The sequence below is a fragment of the Schistocerca piceifrons genome, chromosome 1 (genome assembly GCF_021461385.2).
Source record: "Schistocerca piceifrons isolate TAMUIC-IGC-003096 chromosome 1, iqSchPice1.1, whole genome shotgun sequence".
Lineage (NCBI taxonomy): Eukaryota > Metazoa > Arthropoda > Insecta > Orthoptera > Acrididae > Schistocerca > Schistocerca piceifrons.
The window spans coordinates 768162928-768189857 of record NC_060138.1 but is presented as its reverse complement, the minus strand read 5'-3'; the positions used below and the strand labels follow the sequence as shown (position 1 = coordinate 768189857).

The 26930-nt window shown below is 43.1% G+C and overlaps 1 protein-coding gene and 1 pseudogene across 1 annotated transcript in view; one reads left to right on the top strand and one right to left on the bottom strand.

Annotated features, from left to right (window-relative positions):
* Positions 1 to 1013: 1013 nt before the first annotated feature.
* Positions 1014 to 26930, top strand: part of LOC124712349 (prion-like-(Q/N-rich) domain-bearing protein 25) — a 98706-nt gene continuing 72789 nt past the window's right edge. The window contains exons 1-2 of the mRNA XM_047242647.1: positions 1014 to 1168; positions 19926 to 20048. Coding sequence (XP_047098603.1) covers positions 1036 to 1168; positions 19926 to 20048 — 256 coding nt within the window. The 5' untranslated portion in view covers positions 1014 to 1035. The remainder of the gene's footprint in view (positions 1169 to 19925; positions 20049 to 26930) is intronic.
* On the bottom strand, positions 26633 to 26750 carry LOC124723684 (annotated as a pseudogene).

Genomic DNA, 26930 nt, shown 5'->3' with positions numbered 1-26930 from the left:
AAGACTGGATGTCATGAACTGATATATATATTATGACTTTTGAACATTATTAAGGTAAATACATTGATTGTTCTCTATCAAAATCTTTCATTTGCTAACTATGCCTATCAGTAGTTAGTGCCTTCTGTAGTTAGAATCTTTTATTTAGCTGGCAGTATTGGCGCTCGCTGTATTGCAGTAGTTTGAGTAACGAAGATTTTTGTGAGGTAAGTGATTCGTGAAAGGTATAGGTTATTGTTAGTCAGAGCCATTCTCTTGTAGGGATTATTGAAAGTCAGATAGCGTTGCGCTAAAAATATTGTGTGTCAGTTTAGTGATGATCAGAATAAGTAAAGAGAGAAATATCTGAGTACGTTCAGTTTTGCTCAACTGTTTGAAAATCAAATGACGTAGAAGTTTACTAGCACAGTAATTTATAATGTTTCAAAATGGGACGTTTCAGTTGATCTCTATTCCAATTTTCTGTACAGGTTTCGGAACTCTCGGAACGGAGGTGATGCAAAACTTTTTTGATGTGTGTAATATGGAAAAAAATTGAAAATCGGTTGTTTCAGAAAGCAATTATTTTGAGCGGTTTTAACAGTCAGGTTAAACTGGCGTGGAAAAATGATATATAACTGAAGGGGCAATTTTTTCAGCGAAAACCACCATCCCTAACGTGTAAACATTCGTTAGCTCCTCTCAGCCATTCTGTCGCGTCCCCACGTCGACTCATATTACTGTCGGACCCATATCACTGTACTGATTACATGCAACCGGCTATCATACAAACACACACACACACACATACACACCTATCACTGCCATGGCAGGTTAGTGGTGGACGGTCACATAGCCGCCATGGTCCAAAGCGACCAGTGTGCATTTTTCTTTTTTTTTTTAAGAGGGTGACTAATATTTAATCGGGCGTCACGTCGAACGTGCAAGTGATTGAGTGGCGAACAGAGACAAGAGGCGCGTGTTATCTGCGTGCAGGTGGAGGCGATAAGATAGAGGCGGAGATGCGGGCGCGCGGCCGCCGCGGCTGCTGAAGCCATGCTGCCGCCCCGCGAGCCGGCGGCGCCGCTGCTGACGGACCTGGCGCTGCCTCTGCTGCTGGCGCTGCCTCTGCTGCTGACGGGCGCCGCCAGCGCCGTCCACCACCCCGCGCAGCTCCGCAGGGGACAGAGTGAGTACCGGCGGCCCCGGCTGCCCGCTGCGGCCGTAACAGCACCGGCGATCCTCCACTACCTGCAACCACTTGCAGTTACTTTACAACCCCACGACACCTTTCGGAATACTATCCGCGTCCGACTGCCTAGATTTAGGTTTTCCGTGATTTCCCTAAATCAGGCAAATGTAGGGATGGTACGCTTGAAAGGGCACGCCCTATTTCCTTCCTCTTCCTTCAAACAATTCGAGTTTGTGCTCCATCTCTAATGACCTCGATGTCGACTGGACGTTAAACCCAATCTTCTTTCGTGTTTCCTTCTTTGGGAGTATTACACTGCCTGATCAAAAGTATCCGGACACTGCTGTATAATGCGGAACTTATCACTAGACGTCACGAGAGCCCCGCCAGTATACGTAGAGGCGGTGAATATTGTACTGTTAATAGAGAAACAGTAACAACTGAATGGGCAGGTGAGAAGAGCTCGCCGGCCGCTGGTGGCCGAGCGGTTCTGGCGCTACAGTCTGGAACCGCGCGACCGCTACGGTCGCAGGTTCGATGGCTGTTAATGCCAGTATGACAATCCACCCTGTCATAAAGCCTTATCTGTGGGGCAATAACATTGCTGAAATGGACTTGCCTATCCAGAGCCCCGACCTGAACCCAATGGAACACCTGTGGTTTGAGTTAGAATTTCGACTTCGCTCCGCACCCCAGAATCCAGCATCACTACATTCTCTGGCATCGGCTCCTTCACAGAGATTCAGGTACTTCATTGAAAGTGTCCCCAGCAGAACTAAAGCTGTCACAAATGTGAAGGGTGGACACATCTCATATTAATGCCCATCAATAGATGTCCGGATACTTTTGATTAGATAGTGTATATTTTCCTCGTTAGCTGAAATACATTGTTGTCAAAGATCCTGTACGGAGACCTATGTTGCTGTGAATATCTCGATAACGTTACGTGCAATCATGTGTAGTGTCAACAATGAAATGCCGGCTGGTATGGCCGAGCGGTTCTAGGCGCTACAGTCTGGAACCGCTCGACCGCTACGGTCGCAGCTTCCAATCCTATCCTACGTCGGGCATGGATGTGTGTGATGATAGGTTGGTTTTCACAGCTTACACATCTTTCATTATTCCACCAACAAATGTAAAAAAATTTTTGACAATTAAGGTCATTTAGTACAATTGATGATGGAGTTGTAATAATTATTTTTATTTGTTAGTTATGTTAATTTTCTGATTATAATCAAGAAAATATTACATCCAACTCACTTACTTTCAACATTATGATTTCAGTTAGTATTCACAACTCACTGTTTGGCTTAGTCTAAAATTATCGCTTTAAACGCAAGCCAGCTTGCGAGCGGTTCACTAAATAAGGTTACTAGGATCCGAAGCACAGTTCTTCTGATTAATTTTCCATCGTTACCTCACTGCACTACCTCTCCTCAGGAACTTACTAAAACGTGGTTCTTCAATAAAGGCAGTACTTTGTATTTGACCAAAGACTGCAGTTTATTCGCGGAACACTTAGAAAATGCAACAGATCTGCTAAAGAGACTGCTTACACTACGCTTGCCCGCCATCTTCTGGAGTACTGTTGTGCGGTGTGGGATCCGCGTCAGATAGGATTGACGGGAGAAATCGAAAAAGTTCAAAGATGGGCAGCTCGTTTTGTGTTATCGCGAAACAGGGGAGGGAGTGCCACGGACATGATACGCGATTTGGGTTGGCAATCACTAAAACAAAGGCGATTTCCTTTGGGCAGGATCTTTCCATTAGATTTCAATCACGAATTTTCTCCTCTGAGTATGAAAATATTTTTTTGGTTCAAACCTACATAGGGAGGAACGATGATCGTAATAAAATCAGAGCTCCCACGAGAAGATTTCAGGGTTCGTTTATCGCGCTCCCTGTTGGAGAGTGAATCGGTAGAGAAACAGCTGGAAGGTGGTCCGATGAACCCTCTGCCAGGAACTTAATTGTGAAATGCATAGCAGTCATGTAGATATAGGTGTAGATGTGAATCTCTCATTCTGTTGCCAAATTAATATTTATTAGAATGAAATGTTAAGAAAATTACAAATTGACGCTAATATTACGTTTGATTAGTACTCTTCAGGATTTCATCACTTCATTGCAACATTAGTTCAGTGTCAATAGCTGACAATGTAATCGAGACAAGCGATGATTAATACGAAACAACACACACAATCTGCCGGCCGGACCACGTGAGTGTGTAACATTCGAACAGCCTAATACTGCGCGATTTTTGTGGACAGATTATTCATAAAGAAATAGTCGCTATCCACGGGAGAAGTCGCAGCAGAACACACTGGTTAGAACTATGCGAAGCGCAGTTTCGAATACGGTACGCAGTTCTCGAAAACCGCGTTGTCCAATCACTGAAGACTGCCAGGAAGGAAAATGATGGGTATAAGACAGAGGGAACTATGGACACTGCAATAGCTGATTTTAGTTCCTCACAAGACATTACCCATCTCGTAGAATAAGTAACCGGCGGTTGTCTGACAAAGATGGAGACCTGCTGTTTACCTACTCCCATAGCATAATGTGCAAAGACTGGAAATGTCATTACAGAATGCCAATCAAGGAAAAGGACACAGTATACTATATGGGTTTTTTTACCAGTTTTTCGGGTCTTCGTTACCTTCTCGAGACAGCGCATGCGTGAATGTGAAGGAAACATATTACGTCGTCTGGGAAAAGAAATATGGCACTACACACATGATTTTCCGATTCTAACTCTGTTCTGGAATCACACAGCTATACAGCAAAATCCATTCTTGCATCAAGAACAAATAAGTATTTACAAATCGTACTGAAATGTCCTCTGGAAACAGGTCCTCACCAAATGCGTCCTATCCGTGCGCAACTACGTGCTTGATAACACTGTCAACGAAACAAATGACGCGCTGCAGTATTTCAAGTGGGAGTATTTTGTGCATAGTTTTGACACAGATCGAGGGGCTTTCATTCCTCTTGTGCTCTTAGATACCATCTTTCCCAAAGAAAGTAAATTCATTTGCAGACAGCAAAAGTAATTCTATGCTGATCGTTTTCAGTGACACCCTGAACAATATGCTAAATGTCTCTGTGAATAAGAAGATTGTACTGAGATATAAAAGTGCTTTTTGAATCAGTGACGTGGAACAGTCCCTCATAAGTTACTTGCCTCATTCGTATTCTTGTGTTTTCACTGTGCTGTGCTGAAAGCCTTTTATTTGTAACACCAATAATACTGAATTGGTAAAGTATTGCATAACTGAGCTACAATAGACAGTTTCTATTCACGTAAAGCGTCGTTATCTTGAATTGTAAAACGTATCAGCAGTCTTAAGTAGAAGGAGAAAGCAATAACTAGGGAAGAGGTTCAGCAGCTTGAAAGACGAGTGTAAAAAGACCCTACGGCATCACTTCGCACGTTGGTAGGACACTTCTAGCAGTGAAACATATGTCTGGTTGTGAGCTGCAGTGATTCCATTGACAGCCCCGCGCAAACCGTTTGACAACTGAGCCCTTTTAATAACGTCACCAGTATATGATGGCTGTCTTGTAGTCACTAATCATCCTGAAATAATATCACACAGATTCAAAAGCGGAACGGTCATTTTAGCGAACGTACTCACAGACAGTGCGTTTCGATTTTATGTAAATGTCAGAATCACCCTCTATTTTCTGATTTTAAATATTTAAATGAAATTAGGAGGCATTAAGAGGATTTTTGGATGGGTGTTTACTCAAGTCCTAGTCAGCTGAAGAATTTCACATTGGATCGACGAGTGGCTTCATCTTTACTTCTTGACGCTTTAACTAGCATTCACCTCCGTCGTTACTAAATGTACCTGATAGAGGCTAAAGGACTACACTGTAGGAGGAGAAAGGTGCTGTCAGACTGAAACTGCGAGACATTTCGGTAAGATCCCGGCTGGTGGAAATGAAGGTTCCGTATTCGGCACACAGCTTTAATTGCAAAGAGAATTGATTCCACTGTAGCTCTCATCGGCCCCCTCACCCCCCCCCCCCCCCCCCACCCCTCCCGCTGCTGACAGTACGAAACGGTGCTCAGATCGAAGGAAGACAGGAGAATACTATCTCCAACAGGACAATGCCTGGTAAAACACAATGGGGCTTAAAACAACCTTCGAACAGGTGACTCCTATCCTTCAAACTGCAGTTAACGTGATCAGCTAAATTCACGACAAGAGATAGTCGTCCTAATATTTGAGAACCCATTCTAGCATTTACTTGAAGTGTAAAAACAATATCAATCGAGTGCGCCGGTTTCACTCATTTCAAACTCACTGCCGCATTGCTCTGGTTTTTCATTCGACGACAGCAAAAAAATTATCACTAGCTATGTAAACTGAAAGCTTATTCCAAGATAACAGAGAACATCCTTAGATATCACATCTCTGCTCGCTGTACAGAGTCTTAAGTATTTTCCGGTGACCGAAATGCAAAAAGATATCCGTGTTCAGCTGTAAATTAAATACTGGATCATGAGTTTCTCTCACTGTAATTAGTTAATATCGAGTAGGAGGCGAAGATTTTCGCAACTGCAGGTCTGGTGTAGAAAATAATAATGTCAAACATTATTAGATTTTCTCTCACTCCGGGTAGTTTTGTCACTGTATGAATCGCGTAAGGCGTAAGACGTGTTTTAATTCTTGAAATGTCGAAAGTATCGAAACGCGTTTTCCAGCAAATGACACCAGGCAGAGGGGTGAGTAATCCTCCAACATCGTTAGTACTGTTATATCAACCGAGATATTTATGGAAGTATACTTGTGTAATGAAACTCTTTGATAATGGAGGCAAAATTTGAGAAATAAAAAGGAATTGTCATAGGATTTGCCGATCAAGAAAACGCGTTTACATTGTAAAGTGGTCCAACTTGATCTAAATCTTCGGAAAAATAGAAATACACTGCAATAGTGGGAATCAGTATAAAGGCAGAGTTTCTACCAAAGTTATAGTACGGTGTCTGAAGCATACATGTCTGGAATTTTATTATGAAAGTAATAGATACGTGCGAGACAAACAATCATGACGGAATTAAATAGTTTCTTCCATAACACGAGTAACAAAACGAGGCGTTTGCATTTTCCGGATGGAAATTGAAATAAAGACACTCACTGTTTTGTTGAGCTATTGCATTGTTGCCCAACCTCCGTTCTTCCTAATTACTTTAAAAAATTCTCTTCGGCATTAATTTTGTTTGGGTTTGCAGCTACTGCAGTGAAACTGTCGCCCTCTCTTCTTGTGTCGCTCTTTTCAGATCACATGTACCTCAAACTGCCCTCCATGGAGATGAACGCGCCTTGCAAGTTGCAAGTACTCCCAAAAGGTTTTTCACGAGGTTCAAATCCGGTTACGTGCAGCCCAGGGCAAGACATCTTTATCTTATAGCAGAAACGCACAGGTGCGTTATCTTGTTGAAACCTTAGAGTTTCGTCCTCTAGGTCCTCATGCATTCTAATCAATCCTGTCTCTAGCATCTCAGTGTATACGTTAGATTTCGTTGTAGTGTTCTGCCAAGCAGTGCGTGACTTACCTTTAGTGCAGAAGGCTGCCCAAATCATAACGCTCCCACCTCCAAAATTTCTGCTCATTCTTACTGGCTGCTCTGTTCTCAGAACATGCCATTGACAGTGAAATCCATCAGGCCTACCTAAATTAAACTCCATCTCACTACTGAAGGTCACTTTATTCCGTTCTTAAGTCCAAGACATTTGTTTTTCAGGAAATTCCAATCTAGCATGTTTGTGTTTTGGTGTTAGAGCAGGTTTCTACAGTTGTTTCTGGAACACAAAATGTTTGTCGTTTGATAAAATTTGTCGTACTCGTCTGGCAGTTACTGGCAACTGTAAATCAGCAACAAGTTGAGAAGAAAGATGGTGTGTGGCCATTGCTTTGCGCAAAAGTAAAAGTTTCGAGGCCTCAGATAATTTAGTACTCTGCCCGTATTTTCTATACTGTCCGTATCATGCACCCAATCTAACGAAGTTATCAATCACTGCACTTGAACGGTTTATCTTCTCGGCGTTTCGACGAGTAGAGAGTTCCATTTCCTTGTACGCACCGACTTTTGCTTTTTCATCCATGATAATGGTGACCGCGTGGTCACTAATGGTGTATACTTCCTCTCCTCAGCAAAGGCACGTACGCACACATGACACCACATAGAGCCAGCTGCCTAAATACCGAGTTCCAACCTCTACCACCTTAATCGTTGGTATCTTGTTATATACTGTACTACTGACATCGAATGCGACACCATCTGAATGCATTTGTCGGTATACTGGATCTCATACTATTTCTTATAAACTCAGTACAGCTATTCCAACCGACAATTATAATTTTCCTACAAATATCTATGCCTTTATACTGGTTTCTACTATTGTATAGTAAAAGCTGGATGATATACAATATGTACAGAAACCAAGACGAACAATAAGAGAGGGAGACCAAGAGAGAATTTGATTTAAAAAAAATGTAAGGCAGGGATGCAACCTTGATCCTCTACCGTTGAATGTGTGTATCGTAGAAGCAACCAAGGAAATAAAAGAAAGGTTCAGAAGTGGATTTAAAACGTATTGTGGAAGGATATCAATGATTTTTTATTTGGCTACGCTGTTTAGCCTGGATATCCTATTTACTCTGCCTAGCCTGAACATTTACACTAATCAGCCATCAACAATTACAAAAAAATTATTTTTTGAAAATATGGATGTAAAAATCACTTAAAAATAACAAAACAATATCTCTTGAGTATTAGAAAAATAGGAAAACCTTGATGATTTCTGAGTACAAAGTACATTTTTCTATAAAAAAAATTACAAACAGGTTTGTACAGTCACAACTTTTTGAGACAGAAACACTTAAGTTAATTCCCATATGTCGTTCAATACATGTCATTCAAGAAAATTTGGTTAATTAATCACCAAAATGGTCGATGTGACTTCGCTATAGTTCCGTGTTCAGATTTTAACATTACTAACTGGAACAAATCTTATGAGACTTCTAAGAACTGCCTTAACATTCCATAATAAGAGATCTATAACAGAAATAATTCTCTCTTCTCTTTGTGAAAGTAATAAAGAGTTACTGCAATTGCAGTGTGCGTTGAAGAGCGCACTGAGAACAGAATATCGATCGGGTGTCAATAACGAGGAGTAGCAGAAATGCGATTAGCGTCGAACAACATCAAAATTGAGGACCATGTAGTAGACAAATGTAGTTCTGCTGTCTTGGAAGCAGAATTAAGAGAGAGAATCAAGTAGAGTATAAGGAACAGCCTAGTGCACGGAAAGAGAATATTCTTCGCTAGTGGGATTCTACTGGTACCAAACACAACCTTAATTCGTGGAAGACGTTTCTTAGAATGTACGCTCCTGGAGTGAATTGTGGTCTGTAGGAAAATCGGTCTAAGCGTTTGAGATGGGATGTTACAGAAGAATACTGAAAATGAAAGGACTAACAAGAAATGAAGTTCTCCGCAAAATAGAGGACGATAGGACGTCATGGAATAACTTCCATGATACTAGCTGAAAAAAAAATATGGAGGGAAGGCAGAGATTAGAATGTATATGAGATGTAGCTGAGGACTTTGCGTGTAAGTGCCACTCTGACATGAAGAGTGTATCATGGCGAGTAGCATCCAACCTATCGAAAGACTGCAGACGCGGAAAGAAACATCGCTGAGTTCATCACTTTCGCCGAGAAGATCACAGAGAAAGAATGTTATTGATTGTAACTGGATAGTGCAACGAAGTCGAGGGTGAGCCTTTGTCTAATGAGAAATAGGTACTTCAACGGCCAAAAAGGGGGGCACGCCTCCAATGATTGCATATTGTGATGAAACTGCCCCACGAAAAATATCACGAGGAATACAATTCTGAAAACGCTGCGTCTGAAACTCATGTGCTCGGTCACTCTAGAGAAACAGAGATATACAGCATCAGGCAAACATTTTAATGATGGAAGTACTGTATATTCACATACGCGCATTGTTGTGTACGGTTAGCGGAGGATTCAGTTTAGTTAGTGAGTCACACGCCTGTCGCATAAGCGATAAAACCGTGGCACGCGGCGATAACAGCACGTATATGTTATCAGGGGATAACTCACCGCTTGTTTCCTCATTGGCTGTGGGATGTTATCGTTGGATGAACTCTTGTTACAAAATAGGTCTCGAGATTAGAGACTTTTTTCGAAACCTACTTCATGCTTAAAGTTATTGTGTTATAGCATGCTCCACGTATCATGGTACCAATCTATAACAATCTGAAACTTTTCGCGTTAGAAATAATGCAGATTTGTTTATCGAATCAAATGACGCTTATTTACTTTATTCTCTCCATCCTGACTACAAAAATTGAATAATACTTCTCGCAGAAACGATTATTTGCATCGTAGTGCAAACCTTTGTTTCGGATTCTCCTCCATCTATAGCAGTCGGCTGTTACTTGTATCCGAGTTTTCATTTTTCTCCTGTACTTCTATTATTGTATCGCAGTTCAGGTATGGAGATGCCTTAGCGGACCAATCCTGGCATGAAACATGCGGGCACATGGTGGAGGACGTGGCTAGGCCAGCCGAAGTTTGCATCTCAGACGTTCCCATTCAAAACGTATGGCAACACCTGAAGTATCCGTGCGCCAGCGATCACGATCTTCTGCTGCGGCGCACCTGTTACTTGAGTTGATGTTTAGACTCCTTAGATTGTTCTTGAACTGGTCCTTATAGCGGTTCAGAGGAGCACCATGGGGCCTTCTACCAATGTGCTCACTTCACTACACAAAATATGTCCAGGAAGTCCTTTGTTTCTCGTCGGGTGGACATGCCCAATCCATCTGAGTTGGAGGCCAATAATGGTGGCTTCTGTACCCTACATCTTTGCCTTCTCAAGAACAGTAGTGTTTGATATGAAGTCACCCCATTCGATGTTCATACACTCCTGGAAATGGAAAAAAGAACACATTGACACCGGTGTGTCAGACCCACCATACTTGCTCCGGACACTGCGAGAGGGCTGTACAAGCAATGATCACACGCACGGCACAGCGGACACACCAGGAACCGCGGTGTTGGCCGTCGAATGGCGCTAGCTGCGCAGCATTTGTGCACCGCCGCCGTCAGTGTCAGCCAGTTTGCCGTGGCATACGGAGCTCCATCGCAGTCTTTAACACTGGTAGCATGCCGCGACAGCGTGGACGTGAACCGTATGTGCAGTTGACGGACTTTGAGCGAGGGCGTATACTGGGCATGCGGGAGGCCGGGTGGACGTACCGCCGAATTGCTCAACACGTGGGGCGTGAGGTCTCCACAGTACATCGATGTTGTCGCCAGTGGTCGGCGGAAGGTGCACGTGCCCGTCGACCTGGGACCGGACCGCAGCGACGCACGGATGCACGCCAAGACCGTAGGATCCTACGCAGTGCCGTAGGGGACCGCACCGCCACTTCCCAGCAAATTAGGGACACTGTTGCTCCTGGGGTATCGGCGAGGACCATTCGCAACCGTCTCCATGAAGCTGGGCTACGGTCCCGCACACCGTTAGGCCGTCTTCCGCTCACGCCCCAACATCGTGCAGCCCGCCTCCAGTGGTGTCGCGACAGGCGTGAATGGAGGGACGAATGGAGACGTGTCGTCTTCAGCGATGAGAGTCGCTTCTGCCTTGGTGCCAATGATGGTCGTATGCGTGTTTGGCGCCGTGCAGGTGAGCGCCACAATCAGGACTGCATACGACCGAGGCACACAGGGCCAACACCCGGCATCATGGTGTGGGGAGCGATCTCCTACACTGGCCGTACACCACTGGTGATCGTCGAGGGGACACTGAATAGTGCACGGTACATCCAAACCGTCATCGAACCCATCGTTCTACCATTCCTAGACCGTCAAGGGAACTTGCTGTTCCAAAAGGACAATGCACGTCCGCATGTATCCCGTGCCACCCAACGTGCTCTAGAAGGTGTAAGTCAACTACCCTGGCCAGCAAGATCTCCGGATCTGTCCCCGATTGAGCATGTTTGGGACTGGATGAAGCGTCGTCTCACGCGGTCTGCACGTCCAGCACGAACGCTGGTCCAACTGAGGCGCCAGGTGGAAATGGCATGGCAAGCCGTTCCACAGGACTACATCCAGCATCTCTACGATCGTCTCCATGGGAGAATAGCAGCCTGCATTGCTGCGAAAGATGGATATACACTGTACTAGTGCCGACATTGTGCATGCTCTGTTGCCTGTGTCTATGTGCCTGTGGTTCTGTCAGTGTGATCATGTGATGTATCTGACCCCAGGAATGTGTCAATAAAGTTTCCCCTTCCTGGGACAATGAATTCACGGTGTTCTTATTTCAATTTCCAGGAGTGTATGTCTAAGTTTCTGTTGGTTGAAGCGTTCTGTAGTCTGACAGCGACACTTTACCCGCTGGAGCTGGTTTCCTCAAATCAGAGCACTCAACGACGAGACCGAACCGTTCGCCATTGCCAAATTGCCACAATTAGTTCGCTTCCGATTCCTTGTCCGGCTTTCTTTCTTTATGTGTTTGGATCCCGAATACTGCGTCTGGCTCTTTTTTTTCGTATTTCATCCCACTTGATAACCACACCAAAAACAACACACACACACACACACACACACACACACACACACACACACAAACACACAAACACACAATCACACACACAACGACCCTAACGGAATTCACGGGTTTTTTACATACTGGATCCTTCTGGACAAGACGCGACTCAGCCTCACAAATACGTTGTTATTATCACAGAGATCAGCCCACACAAGATAAGCTTCGCACGACACTGCGTAAAGCTGAATTTTTTTAGGCAACTGGATCACCAGAGTCATAAATGTAGCAGTTTTCCGCAGCTTAGTGGCGTGGCTCACTGGATAGCGTGTTAACCCAACGTACACACTAAGAGCCAAAGAAACTGATACACCCGCTTAATATGGTGTAGCGCCCCCGCGAGAACGCAGAAGTGCGGTAACACGACGTGGCATTGACTCGACTAATGTATGAAGTAGTGCTGGAGGGAAGTGACACCATGCATCCTGCAGAGCCGTCCATAAATCCGTAACAGTACGAGGGGTGGAGATCTCTTCTGAACAGCACGTTGCAAGGCATCTCAAATAGGCTCAACAGTGTTCATGTCTGGGGAGTTTGATGGCTAGCGGGAGTGGCTGAATTCAGAAGAGTGTTCCTGAAGCCACTCTTTAGCAATACTGGAAGTGTAGGGTGTCACAGGGTCCTGCTGGAATTGCTCAAGTCCATCAGAGTGCATAATGGACATGAATCGATGCAGCTGATCAGACACAATGCTTATGTACGTGTCACCTGTCAGAGTCGTATCTAGACGTATTACGGGTCTCGTATCACTCCAACTGCACACGCCCCACACCATTGCAGAGCTTCCACCAGTTTGAATAGCCCCCTGCTGACTTGGAGGGTCCATGGATTCATGAGGTTGTTTCCGTACACGTACACGTCATTCCGGTCGATATAATTTGAAACGAGACTCATCCTAGCAGGGTACATATTTTAAGTCATCGACAGTCCAACGTCGGTGTTGACGGGGCCAGGCGAGGCGTAAAGCTTTGTGTCGTGCAGTCGTCAAGGGTAAACGAGTGAGCCGCGCGGGTTAGCCACGCGGTCTGGGGCGCCCTTGCAACGGTTGGTGCGGCGCTCCGCAAAGGAGGTTCAAGTCCTCACTCGCGCATGGGCGTGTGTGTGGTCCTTAGCGTTAAGTTAGTGTAAGTTGGATTAAGTAGTGTGTAAGCTTATGGATCGATGACCTCAGCAGTTTGGTCCCATAGGATCTTACCACAATTTTCCAATTTGCACAACTGGGCCTTCGGCTCCGAAGGCCCATATCGATGATGTTTCGTTGAATGGTTCGCACACTGACACTTGTTGATGGCCCAGCATTGAAACCTGCAGCAATTTGCAGAAGGGTTGCACTTCTGTCCCGTTGAACGATTCTCTTCAGTCGTCGTTGGTCCCGTTCTTGCAGGATCTTTTTCCGGTCGCAGCAATGTCAGAGATTTGATGTTTTACCGGATTCCTTATATTGACGGTACACCCGTGAAATGGTCGTATGGGAAAATCCCCACTTCATCGCTACCTCGGAGATGCTGTGTCCCATCACTCGTGGACCGACTATAACACCACATTCAAACTCAATTAAATCTTGATAACCTGCCATTGTAGCAGTAGTAACCGATTAAAATCTGCGGTTCAATCCCGCGTCCGGCCATCCTGATTTAGGTTTTCCGTGATTTCCCTAAATCGCTCCAGACAAAGGCCAGGATGGTTCCTTTGAAAGGGCACGGCCGACTTTCTTCACCGTCCTTCCCTAATCCGATGAGACCGATGACTTCGGTGTCTGGTCTCCCCCCCACAACAACCCAAACAACTCTAAATCTGCGCCAGGCACTTGATATCTTGTGTAGGCGTTGCCCACCGCAGCTCTTTATTATGTCTGTCTACGTGTCTGTGTATTTGAATACGCATGCCTATACCAGTTTCTTTGGTGCTTCAGCGTAAAAGTTTGTAGGTTCGAATTTTGTCAAGTGCAGCAATTTTTTTTTTTACTCATAAATGCATTCAAAAGAGTTTGACTATTATTTTTTCCGTTAACTGATTTGAATATAATAATATTTCTCTAGTACTTTTCAAAACCGTATTGACTTTTTTATTCGCTCTTATTTTTCCTTCTCTCACTCTTTTTTCATTTGGAATCTGCTTCAGTTGGTTGGTCACGCGGCAGCTCGTGTAGCTGGTGTGAGGATAGTTTCAGGTAACCAGTGACAGCGGGAACTTACAGTTGCTATTAGCGCTGTAATTGAATTTTTTTCTGTCTTGAGTTTGGTCGTATAGATTAGCTTTAATCGCTGTGCACAAGGCGGTCGTAATTTTTGCTCTGACGTCAATTGTTCATAGCTATTTTCTCAGATACAATCTACATCACGAGGTTGTGGCTTGCTTAGGACCTGAATTTAAGTTCAGTGCTACAAAACGGGTCGTCTGCTGCAGTTCAGTCATTGGAACTTAAAAGTCAGCTGTCGACGGAGCACCTTCTATTTCCGACCGTCGTAGCCGTGGCGGCCGCTGCCAACCCTGCTCTGCGTTACACATTAACAGCATTTGTGTAGTGATCCGCCGTGTCTGTATGTCGCCTACAACTGAGCAGTAGCCGGCAGCCGTTATGGCAACACTGTAGCGGCAAGTGACAGACGTCTGTCACTTGTCAAGTAATTTTAATCGGGCTATAGTTTCTTAAGATCACGGCAACGAAGGTATACAAAGCAACATCGTATTGGTAACCTCACTTTGCTACGTTGCTTCCACAACAAGTTCTTCTTGATTACAGTATTATCAAAGATTTCGATACCCTCTTTATCAGTGTTAGCTTCTTTGTTTCAAAGGGTCGAGCAGCTTTCTTTAGAGTAAGGAGCGAAGTAATTTTTTATAAGCTCACGAGGCAAAGTATCAGTCACATGCTTAAAAGAGCACAATGGTCGCTTTGGAACTGTTTAGGTGGTCTAGAACTGGTGCCAGGCGGTCGCGTGGCCCTCCACCGCTGAATTAGGCCATGGGAGCGAAGTGGAGTGCGTATGTATCAGAGGGTTGCACGGAAGCAGCGCAGTTAAGATAAATCGTCGTGGAGACGTGACAGAACATATGAATGCGCGGTGGCTGCTCTTTCGGACATGTCCGAAAGAATAGACACCACACATTTATATACCTCGATAATCCTAGCTGGGCACTGGATCTAACTTCTTCAGTGGGAATGCACAAATACGTCGGACCTCCTGTGGGAATGTCAGAGAGCTAAAAGGAGGAAATGGACAGCGACTGCGGGTAGGTGGCGCTCGATGGGAGTGTGGATTAGAGAGCCTATATAGGGAGAGAGTGGCCAATCGGCCAGTGGCCGCCATGTTTTTACCAGATTGCGCGCGGGACGTGCAATTAGGTAGCGACGCGCGTGATTAGCCGAGCGGTCTGAGGCGCTGCAGTCATGGACTGTGCGACTGGTCGCGGAGGAGGTTCGAGTCCTCCCTCGGGTATGAGTGTGTGTGTTTGTTCTTAGGATAATTTAGGTTAAGCAGTGTGTAAGCTTAGGGACTGATGACCTTAGCGGTTAAGTTCCATAAGATTTCACACACACACACAATTAGGTAGAGACACAAGCAGAAAGCTAGCCACTTCACGAGTAAAATAAGGCATGTGTTTGACGCATGAGACCAGAGCAGATCTTCTACCTTAATACTCGGTATATAATTAAAACAAATGCCATTCGTCTATGTTTATATAGCCCTAATAAATTTGTGAGCGAATGGAAGTATCTTGAAGCAGTGTGTATGTATGCCGAATTTCAACAGCTGTATTTTATGATGCTATATATACATTGACAGCTGATTAATAAGAAAAAGAAGTTTCATTTAATGTATCTCAGAACACATGATGCTATTTCAGATTTTTCCTTGCGGGTATTCATCGTTGAAATTGATAAACTCTTGTCTCTTTCCGTCCCCACATAATACATTTTAAATGTGTGTCGACCTTATATCATTTTCTTATGCTGGCAAAACACCTCATTCGTACACACTTTTAGGAGCTCTATACCACAGAAAATCAGAGAAATATCAATACTTAGGTACTTTACTGAAACAGCAGAAAGTAATTCAAAATAAGTAACTGAATATCCACACGATAATTATAATTTACAAGAATGTGAATAGCCAAGACTACAGAGCCAAGTGTGAGTCGCCAGTCCGTATACATGTTAAAACAGATCGTGTAGCATGAATTGTCACTCAAGAACCATTAAAAGTCGAAAAAAGGACGTTTAAAAAAAACCTGGTTCGAGTAGGATTCGAACTCAACCTTCGGATTAAAGTTAAAACTCCACCCCCATACTACAAGGCCACAGTAGTAATAGTGTGGTGTTCATTTACTTTTTCTTTCATGGAGGGGATGTATCAGTAAAAAGGTTATTCTTTAATTTTTTAATTTTGTTTTGTAGGCATTATAATCATATTGAGAGAAACTGATTGTTCGATACACAAAGAAACCAAACGAGCTTTCTAGCAGCGACAACCAGTGAGTTGATAGATCAGACCAAGAGAGTGACTGTAAAGTAATTTACGTAAATAGAACAGACAGAGAACATACAAAAGCCCTTCAATACCTACCGTATTACAACCTGTACATAATTGTACAATAGAATTGGCGTTCGAAGCGTTGAAGAGAACCAATAGTACAGTATCACACACAGTATCTATTTATACTCGTACCAAGTAAGCGTCAGTTTGGTAAAAATATGGCGTCCTCGGCTCCCAGCCAATCAGCGATGCTATCACCATTGGCCACTCCCTCCCTCTATGTAGGCTTTCTAGCGTGCATCGGCCGTGAGGCGTGCCGAGATGTCCGCCCAGTTGCGGTGGCGTTGTCTCCCGAATGGCGCAGTGGTTAAGGTACCTGCCTGGTGAGCAGGATATCCCAGGTTCGAGTCCTGGTCCGGTACACATGTTCACTCGTCGCCGCGCTGATTCCACGTCATGTTGCAATGCAACTGACAGTTTTGATCCCCTCCTTTCCTTTCCTTTCTTCCCCGCTCCACCTTCAATTACACATAACGTGACAGAAAGGCAAAAAGGAAGTACATCGTGCATGGTCGTCCCCATGATCACACCGCGAATGAAGTTGCCTCATTTGTTGAATCAACGTGGTCTGTCCAACGTGTCTACAAGGAATGCTGTACCCCTCGCAACAACGTAACACGGCGTAAGAACAGTGGTCGTAGACAAATGGTGACCGACAGGGACTGGAGACGAATGTCACGCCTTGTCAATGACGATCGGTTTCAACCCAACAGGAACTGCGGCTGTCGGCGAATGCAGGTCTGTCTCAGCCAGTTTCGAGCGAATATTTACGTCTACATCTGCCTGATTACTCTACAATTCACAAATAAGTGCCTGTCAGAAGGTTTATCAAATGGTTCAAATAGCTCTGAGCATTATGCCACTTAACTTCTCAGGTCATGTCGCCTAGAACTTAGAACTAATTAAACCTAACTAACCTAAGGACAACACACACATCCATGACCGAGGGATGGTTTATCGAACAACTTTCAAACTATTTCTCTACCGTTCCACTCTCGAACAGAGTGCAGGGGAAAACGGACACTTAAATATTTCTGTGCGAGCCTTAACTTCTCTTATTTTATCATTTCTCCCTATGTAGACGTGCACCAACAAAAAATTTTTCACATTCTAAGGAAAAAGTTGATGATTGAACTTTCATGAGAAGATACTTCCCCAACGAAAAACGCCTTTGTTTTAACGACTGCCGACGCAATTCGCGTATCATATCCATGGCATTCTCCCTCCTATTTCGCAATAACACAAAACGAACTGCCCATCTTTGAACTTTTTCGATGCCCCCCGTCAATTCTGTGTGATGCGGATCCCACACCGCACAGCAGTACTTTAGGACGGGAGGACAGGCGTAGTGTAAGGAGTCTCTTTACTAGACCTGTTGCATTTGCTGAGAGTTCTGCTAGTAAACTGCACTCTTTGGTTTGCTTTCCCCACAACATTATCTACGTGATCATTCCAATTTCAGGTTATTTCTAATTGTAATTCTTAAGTATTTAGTTAAATTTATAGCCTTTATATTTGTGTGTTTTATCCTGTAACCGAAATTTAGCGGATTCCTTCTGGTACTCATGTGGACGACTTCACACACTTTACATTATTTAGAGTCAATTGACACTTTTTGCACCATACAGATATTTTGTCCAAATCATTTTGTGATTTATTTTGATCGTCTGATTACTTTCTAGGACGGTAAATGACAACATCATCTGCAAACAATCTGAGAGGTCTGCTCAGATTGTCTGATAAATCTGTTACGGTAAGAACTGTGGCAACGGAACTACTTGCAAGAACATTTGGAGTCGAGTCGTGTATTTCAGATATATACTTAATTATTAACTTGTAACTGTGATCCATACTCAAGAAATTTTTTTAAACGGCATCATGAATGAAATTTATTTATAAAATCTGCCATTGTAATTTCGGCCATGTGGCCATTATCGAGTGGAATATTGCAGAGCTGTGGTTTAACGCATCGACCCTTTGCAATGACAAGGTTCCGACTGATAAAATTGAAAAAAAAAAGTGTTTTTAGTGTGACAAGATGCTGATACATGTTGAAGTAGTCGTGTTGCAATCTGCGGAGAAATAGCCGAGTTACAAGTACGCCGAAGTACCACCTGATATCACTTTGTTTGATTCGTTGGGATACCGAGGTCTGTTTGACAGATGGAACATACTTTTTTACTACTGAATCATTTTTCTTGTAACTACTGATAAAAATATATGAATATTACTGTAATTAATAGTTTTCATTTGTCAAATCTTTTCTTCCTAACAAATATCAGTGTTTAAACGAGGAAAAATCTACCATGTAAGTTGTTCATATTTGGAAGTAGAAAAAAAAACAAGATAAAGGAAATTTGCTCTTATAAATTGACTGAAGAAACAAGGTAGAGGTAAGTGGCACTTGAAAACGCATAGGCCCTCGAAAGCATGACCAGGTACAAATTTCTTGTAGTTTTCAGAGGTTGTTTGCAGCAGCAGTTTTACAAGGAATGTGGTAGGGAAAAGGTTAACACAGTTACATTCCAGATTTCACTGCTTTTGTAAATGTTCGTCACAGTTCTTTGTGAGAAGCACTTAGTAGTACCACATCAAAAAATCGTTATTGTAGAGTGAGAGACGACTGAATAATGAGTTAAGGAAATTTTGAAATCAATTTACACGACACGAATGAATTCTTAGTTGACGCCTTGTCATTCCAGAGGGTCGATATGTCAAAATAAGAAATGCCTGACATTTGTACATGCCGTCATCACAACAGTATATTGGGTATTTAACTGTAAGGATGCATCCTTACCATTAAATACCCAACATAAGGAAGTGACGACGGCATGTACAAATGTCAGATAATTTTTACGTTTTGACACTTGCTGAAGCATAGTTTGGATTATTCCACTTGATAATCACCACACGGTCGAAATTAAAACTGCTGGTTTTATAACCAAAATTTTAATTAAATAGTGATCATTACCTCATTTACAAAACTATATTATTACTAAATACAGCTGAACGTGCAAGAGGTATATATGGAAAATTGTATCACACGAAAGTACTGAATAATTTTAGTAACGTCATCCTACACCTGCGAAACATATGAACAAAACTACCATCTTTATGCAATTTCCTCTACAAAATGATTTTCCGCCACTAAAATTAGTGTGTGCGGCAAAAAGATATCACAATTCTTCCGAAACAAACCAAGATATCATTAAAATTTGCAGTATTAAATATTTTACACTTGGTAATTTAATAAAGAATGACCATCAGCTTTATTTTCCACAATTCATGATCATCTTTCATATTAAACACAGGTCTCTTGTAAAGTGTTCACCAAATCTATTCATTTACTACTAAGGAAAGCAACTAGCACATTGCATCAACTAAATTCGCACTACACAGGTTAGTGGTCCCCCTTGTCTATAGCGGAATATTAACTAATTCTTATTGTCGCACTGAGACTCAAAACATTCATGGAGATATGGAATTTCTTCAGACCGTGAAGAAATTGTGCTGGGCATTGGTCTTCTCTTGGAATCTGTATTTCTGTTCTACTTTCCAGTCGATTGCCGTTACGATGAGGACTGCATTCCGAACGCCTACTGCAAGGAGCAGAAGTACTGCCTTTGCAAGGTCGGCGCCTTCGCCTACACGCTCAGCAATGGCAGCACTGCGTGTCTCAAAGGTATGTCACCAAACACACTCAGTAAAAGCGTTCCTCTCAGTATTTTGGTTCGAAGCAATAAAATAAATCTACATATTTTTGTAGGAAGTAATATCACATACCATAAAAGGTCTAAAATGTAATGTTACGTCTTTATATATCATCAGTTTAAGTGATAGCTTCCAGAACTTAAATAATGACGAGAGCCAAAAATCTAACCTTGTTGCGAAATTCTCAGTGCTTTTTTACTCATTTGCATATAAGGGTAAGTGTAACATACCTAGACTAGTACAAAAAATTCTGTGACGTTATTTGAGCGAAAAATAGTTTATAAATTTAATTTTATAACATAACATAATTCCGACCCTACGACTTATCTTCGAAGCTAGGAAAGGCAAACCTACGTTTCTAGCATTTGTAGACTTAGAGAAAGCTTTTGACAATGTTGACTGGAATACTCTCTTTCAAATTCTGAAGGTGGCAGGGGTAAAATACAAGGAGCGAAAGGCTATTTACAATTTGTACAGAAACCAGTTGGCAGTTATAAGAGTCGAGGGACATGAAAGTGAAGCAATGGTTGGGAAGGGAGTGAGACAGGGTTGTAGCCCCTCCCCGATGTTATTCAATCTGTATATTGAGCAAGCAGTGAAGGAAACAAAAGAAAAATTCGGAGTAGGTATCAAAATCCATGGAGAAGAAATAAAAACTTTGAGGTTCGCCGATGACATTGTAATTCTGTCAGAGACAGCAAAGGACTTGGAAGAGCAACTGAACGGAATGGACAGTGTCATGAAAGGAGGATATAAGATGAACACCAACAAAAGCAAAACGAGGATCATGGAGTGTAGTCTAATTAAGTCGGGTGATGCTGAGGGAATTAGATTAGGAAATGAGACACTTAAAGTAGTAAAGAAGTTTTGCTATTTGTGGAGCAAAATAACTGATGATGGTCGAAGTAAACAGGATATAAAATGTAGACTGGCAATGGCGAGGAAAGCGTTTCTGAAGAAGAGAAATTTGTTAACATCGAGTATAGATTTAAGTGTCAGGAAGTCGTTTCTGAATGTATTTGTATGGAGTGTAGCCATGTATGGAAGTGAGACATGGACGATAAATAGTTTGGACAAGAAGAGAATAGAAGCTTTCGAAATGTGGTGCTACAGAAGAATGCTGAAGATTAGATGGGTAGATTACATAACTAATGAGGAGGTATTGAATAGAATTGGGGAGAAGAGGAGTTTATGGCACAACTTGATAAGAAGAAGGGACGGGTTGGTAGAACATGTTCTGAGGCATCAAGGGATCACAAATTTAGCATTGGAGGGCAGCATGGAGGGTAAAAATCGTAGAGGGAGACCAAGAGATGACTACACTAAACAGATTCAGAAGGATGTAGGTTGCAGTAGGTACTGGGAGACGAAGAAGATTGCACAGGATAGAGTAGCATGGAGAGCTGCATCAAACCAGTCTCAGGACTGAAGACCAAAACAACAACAACAACATTTTTTCATTGAATTATCTACAAGCAGGATTTTTTTTTGCTTTAAACGGCTCTGTTTTCGTGTACTGTGTCAGTTGGTCGTGTGACGATACAATGTTGTAAAATTCACGACAGAGCATTGCATCTTATCTGAAACCGTTGTCTGAAATTGTTGTTCCTCAATACACACTACTAAAGTGGAATAAAGTTTTCAGACCGTAGTCCTTTCCAGAGCGCTGACTTCTATTTGTATTGCCAGGAGAGTGCGACGTATACAAGCGGCATTTACACACCAGCACTTGTGCCGACCGGTATTTTGAGACGTCGACCTTGAAACTACAAAGTACCTTGCTCCTGGCACAAGACTATTCGCTTGCGTCAAGCCGGTTACCTCTTAACATCTTAACCCTTGACTCGTTCTGGCTCCACTTTCTCGATGCGGCAATTTACGGAGGTTGGAGAAAAATATGGGAACACCGCGAGGAATGCGTCTTTGAACACAGATGCGGGCGCTAGCCAAGCACGCACCTTGCGCTGTTGTATCTCATCACGAACGGCACCTGTGCAATGTCCTCGGTATGTTGCAAATGTCAGTCGTAATAAGAACAGTGTTCTGCGTAGTGGTGAGTGCAGTATGTCGGAGCTAAGAAAATTCGAACGGGGGAAAATTGTTGGTACTCGTATGTTGGTGCTTCCGTAACCAAAGGTGTGTGATTGGATTGAAGAGTTCCTAGATAATAGAACGCAGAATGTCATTCTCAATGGATTGAAGAGTTCCTAGATAATAGAACGCAGAATGTCATTCTCAATGGAGAGAAGTCTTCCGAAATAAGAGTGATTTCAGATGTGCGGCAGGGGAGTGTCATAGGACCGTTGCTATTCACAATATACATAAATGACCTTGTGGATAACATCGGAAGTTCACTGAGGCTTTTTGCGGATGATGCTGTCGTATATCGAGAGGTTGTAACAATGGAAAATTGTATTGAAATGCAGGAGGATCTGCAACGAATTGACGCATGGTGCAGGGAATGACAATTGAACCTCAATGTAGACAAGTTTAATGTGCTGCGAATACACAGAAAGAAAGATCCTTTATCATTTAGCTACAATACAGCAGGTCAGCAACTGGAAGCAGTTAATTCCATAAATTATCTGGGAGTAGGCATTAGGAGTGATTTAAAATGGAATGATTATATGAAGTTGATCGTCAGTAAAGCAGATGCCAGACTGAGATTCATTGGAAGAATCCTAAGGAAATGCAATCCGAAAACAAAGGAAGTAGGTTACAGTACGCTTGTTCGCCCACTGCTTGAATATTGCCCACCATTGTGGGATCTGTACCAGGTAGGGTTGATAGAAGAGATAGAGAAGATCCAACGGAGAGCAGCGCGCTTCGTTACAGGATCATTTAGTAATCGCGAAAGCGTTACGGAGATGATAGACAAACTCCAGTGGAAGACTCTGCAGGAGAGACGCTCAGTAGCTCGGTACGGGCTTTTGTTAAAGCTTCGAGAACATACCTTCACCGAAGAGTCAAGCAGTATGTTGCTCCCTCCTACGTATATTTCGCGAAGAGACCATGAGGATAAAATCAGAGAGATTAGAGCCCACAGAGGCATACCAACAATCTTTCTTTCCACGAACAATACGAGACGAATAGAAGGAAGAACCGATAGAGATACTCAAACTACCCTCCGCCACACACCGTTAGGTGGCTTGCGGAGTATGGATGTAGATGTAGATGTAGCCGAAGTGTTTGGTGTTTCAAACGGCACCGCTTCGAAGATTAGTACCGCATACAGGGAAAGCTGAGTAACATCATCCTCTATGTCACAACGCGGACGAAAGTGTGTGTTGAGTGAGCGTGGCAGACGGTCACTGCAGAACAGAATGTTGCATTCGCGAATCCTGTCGAAAAAAAAAAAAATAAAAAAAAATGAAGAGAGTCCCATAAGTAGGGATTTGGGAATTGCAGGATAAACTGGAATTCCAAATGCATTTATCAGTGATGCAAATACCCGTAACAGGAAAATGTCGGCCGAAGCCATAAAGCCTGGCCTATGGAGCAATGGAAAGAAAGTGGTTTGGTCGGATGCGTCTTGTTTCAAATTTTCCAACAGGTTCGAGTTTACGTTTTAAGAGTGAAAGATGGTGATGGTTCGGTGATGATTTGGGCAACCATATCGTGATATTCCATGGGCGCCATTGTTACTCAGCAAGTTCGCATCGCTGCCAAAGATTGTGACCATTTTGACTGATCAGATCCACCCCATAGTACATCCCAGGGTGATGCTGTGTTCCAAGACGGCAAGGCCCTTACAAAGGCACATTTGCATGCCGTGCGTGAGTTTCATCGGAAGCGCGAAATCTTAATTAAATAATTAATCGCTGACAAATAAATAAAGCCTATGGCACAGAACTGCAGCGCTATGGCGTATTAAGACAAAATACAATTACGACACTCTTATGTTTCATTAAGAAGAAGTAGGTCTTGTACAATAGCTGGTGCGGGAAGCATGTATACAGGGTGAGTCACCTAACGTTACCACTGGATATATTTATATTTCGTAAACCACATCAAATACTGACGAACCGATTCCACAGACCGAACGTTAGGAGAGGGGCTAGTGTAATTGGTTAATACAAAAAAATAAAAAAATGCACGTAAGTATGTTTTTTAACACAAACCTACGTTTCTTTAAATGGAACCACGTTAGTTTTGTTAGCACATCTGAACATATAAACAAATACGTAATCAGTGCCGTTTGTTGCATTGTAAAATGTTAATTACATCCGGAGATATTGTAACCTAAAGTTGACGCTTGAGTACCACTCCTCCGCTGTTCGATCGGAGAGCACCGAATTACGTAGGGATCCAAAGGGAACGGTGATGGACCTTAGGTACAGAAGAGACTGGAACAGCACATTACGTCCACATGCTAACACCTTTTTATTGGTCTTTTTCAGTGACGCACATGTACATTACCATGAGGGGTGAGGTACACGTACACACGTGGTTTCCGTTTTCAATTACGGAGTGGAATAGAGTGTGTCCCGACATGTCAGGCCAATAGATGTTCAATGTGGTGGCCAGCATTTGCTGCACACAATTGCAATCTCTGGCATAATGAATGTCGTACACGCCGCAGTACATCTGGCTTAATGTCGCCGCAGGCTGCCACAATACGTTGTTTCATATCCTCTGGGGTTGTAGGCACATCACGGTACACATTCTCCTTTAACGTACCCCACAGAAAGACGTCCAGAGGTGTAAGATCAGGAGAACGGGCTGGCCAATTTATGCGTTTCATAGGACGTGGAGGACGCATAAATTGGCCAGCCCGTTCTCCTGATCTTACACCTCTGTACTTCTTTCTGTGGGGTACGTTAAAGGAGAATGTGTACCGTGATGTGCCTACAACCCCAGAGGATATGAAACAACGTATTGTGGCAGCCTGCGGCGACATTACGCCAGATGTACTGCGGCGTGTACGACATTCATTACGCCAGAGATTGCAATTGTGTGCAGCAAATGATGGCCACCACATTGAACATCTATTGGCCTGACATGTCGGGACACACTCTATTCCACTCCGTAATTGAAAACGGAAACCACGTGTGTACGTGTACCTCACCCCTCATGGTAATGTACATGTGCGTCACTGAAAAAGACCAATAAAAAGGTGTTAGCATGTGGACGTAATGTGCTGTTCCAGTCTCTTCTGTACCTAAGGTCCATCACCGTTCCCTTTGGATCCCTACGTAATTCGGTGCTCTACGATACACACGATCGAACAGCGGAGGAGTGGTACTCAAGCGTCAACTTTAGGTTACAATATCTCCGGATGTAATTAACATTTTACAATGCAACAAACGGCACTGATTACGTATTTGTTTATATGTTCAGATGTGCTAACAAAACTAACGTGGTTCCATTTAAAGAAACGTAGGTTTGTGTTAAAAAACATACTTCCGTGCATTTTTTTATTTTTTTGTATTAACCAATTACACTAGCCTCTCTCCTAACGTTCGGTCTGTGGAATCGATTCGTCAGTATTTGATGTGGTTTACGAAATATATCCAGCGGTAATGTTAGGTGACTCACCCTGTATTTTATTAACTGGCACACCGCCATATTTGATGTTATATAAGAACACTGCGAGTTGCACTCTCACTAGGCACTCGACTCTGTAATGATTCTATATTTGTGAAAGTAAGTTGAATTATTTAACCGTAGGCTTATTCGTTGAATATATCTGATTTAACTAACTGTGTAAACTTCTTTATGTTTAGTAGACAGTCACCTCCGTATGACGTATTGACATGGCTGGCAAATTATTCTAATATTGAGATTTTGAGTCCGCACCTACCGCAGCAGTCTTTGGAAACGATTTAAATACGAAGTCCGATTATTTGAGTTACATTTCACGGTCAACAACGAATAACATTGCATTTACAAAAAAGCCATTGTCAAGCGTCTGATACGAAATAATTAAACATCCACGTTCTAGATGAGCAAATATTAATTACAACCAATCACTATCATACATATACAATAATTAATATTTTATTTTTTTATTTATTTATTTTATACCCTGTAACACAGCTTACATCGTCCAGAGCTGGTTTTGTGAGCATGAGGATGAACTGTCGCATTTCCACTGCCCACCATAGTCACCAGATCTCAACATTACTGAGCCTTTGTGGTCTATTTTGGAAAGAATCGTGAGTGTCGCTATCCATCTCCATCCTCGTTACATGAACGTACCACTATTTTGCCGGAAGAACTGGGTAACATTTCCTTGAAAACCATACAGAACCTTTATGTATCCATTCCTAGAAGATGTTTAGAAAGCCAACGTTATCCTTGCACAGCATGAGGCATGTTAATGTGTTGTGCTTTTAAAAAACTAAACTCCTCCCGAACAGGCCATGAAGGCCCAACGGTACTGACCGGCCGCCATGTCATCCTCAGCCCATAGGCGTCATTGGATGAGGATATGGAGGGGCTTGTGGTCAGCATACCGCTCTCCCGGTCGTGTGTCAGTTTCCGAGACCGGAGCCGCTACTTCTCAATCATTAGCTCCTCAGCTTGTCTCACAAGGGCTGAGTGCACCCCCCATGCCAACAGCGCTCGGCAGACCGGATGGTCTCCCATCCAAGTGCTAGCCCAGCCCGACAGCGCTTAACTTCGGTGGTCTGACGGGAACCGGTGTTACCACTGCGGCAAGGCCGTTGGCACGTTGTGCTTTTGATGCTTCCAAATATTTGTACACCCCCTGCCTGTAATACGTACATTTCATTTGCTCTGAGGTCTGCTGAGTAAAGAAAAAGATAGAACAACCGAACTGCTTCAAGTTGCAGCAGAGCAAAAACACTAGTTAATCTGATATTATATTGATATATATCTTCTGGGGAGT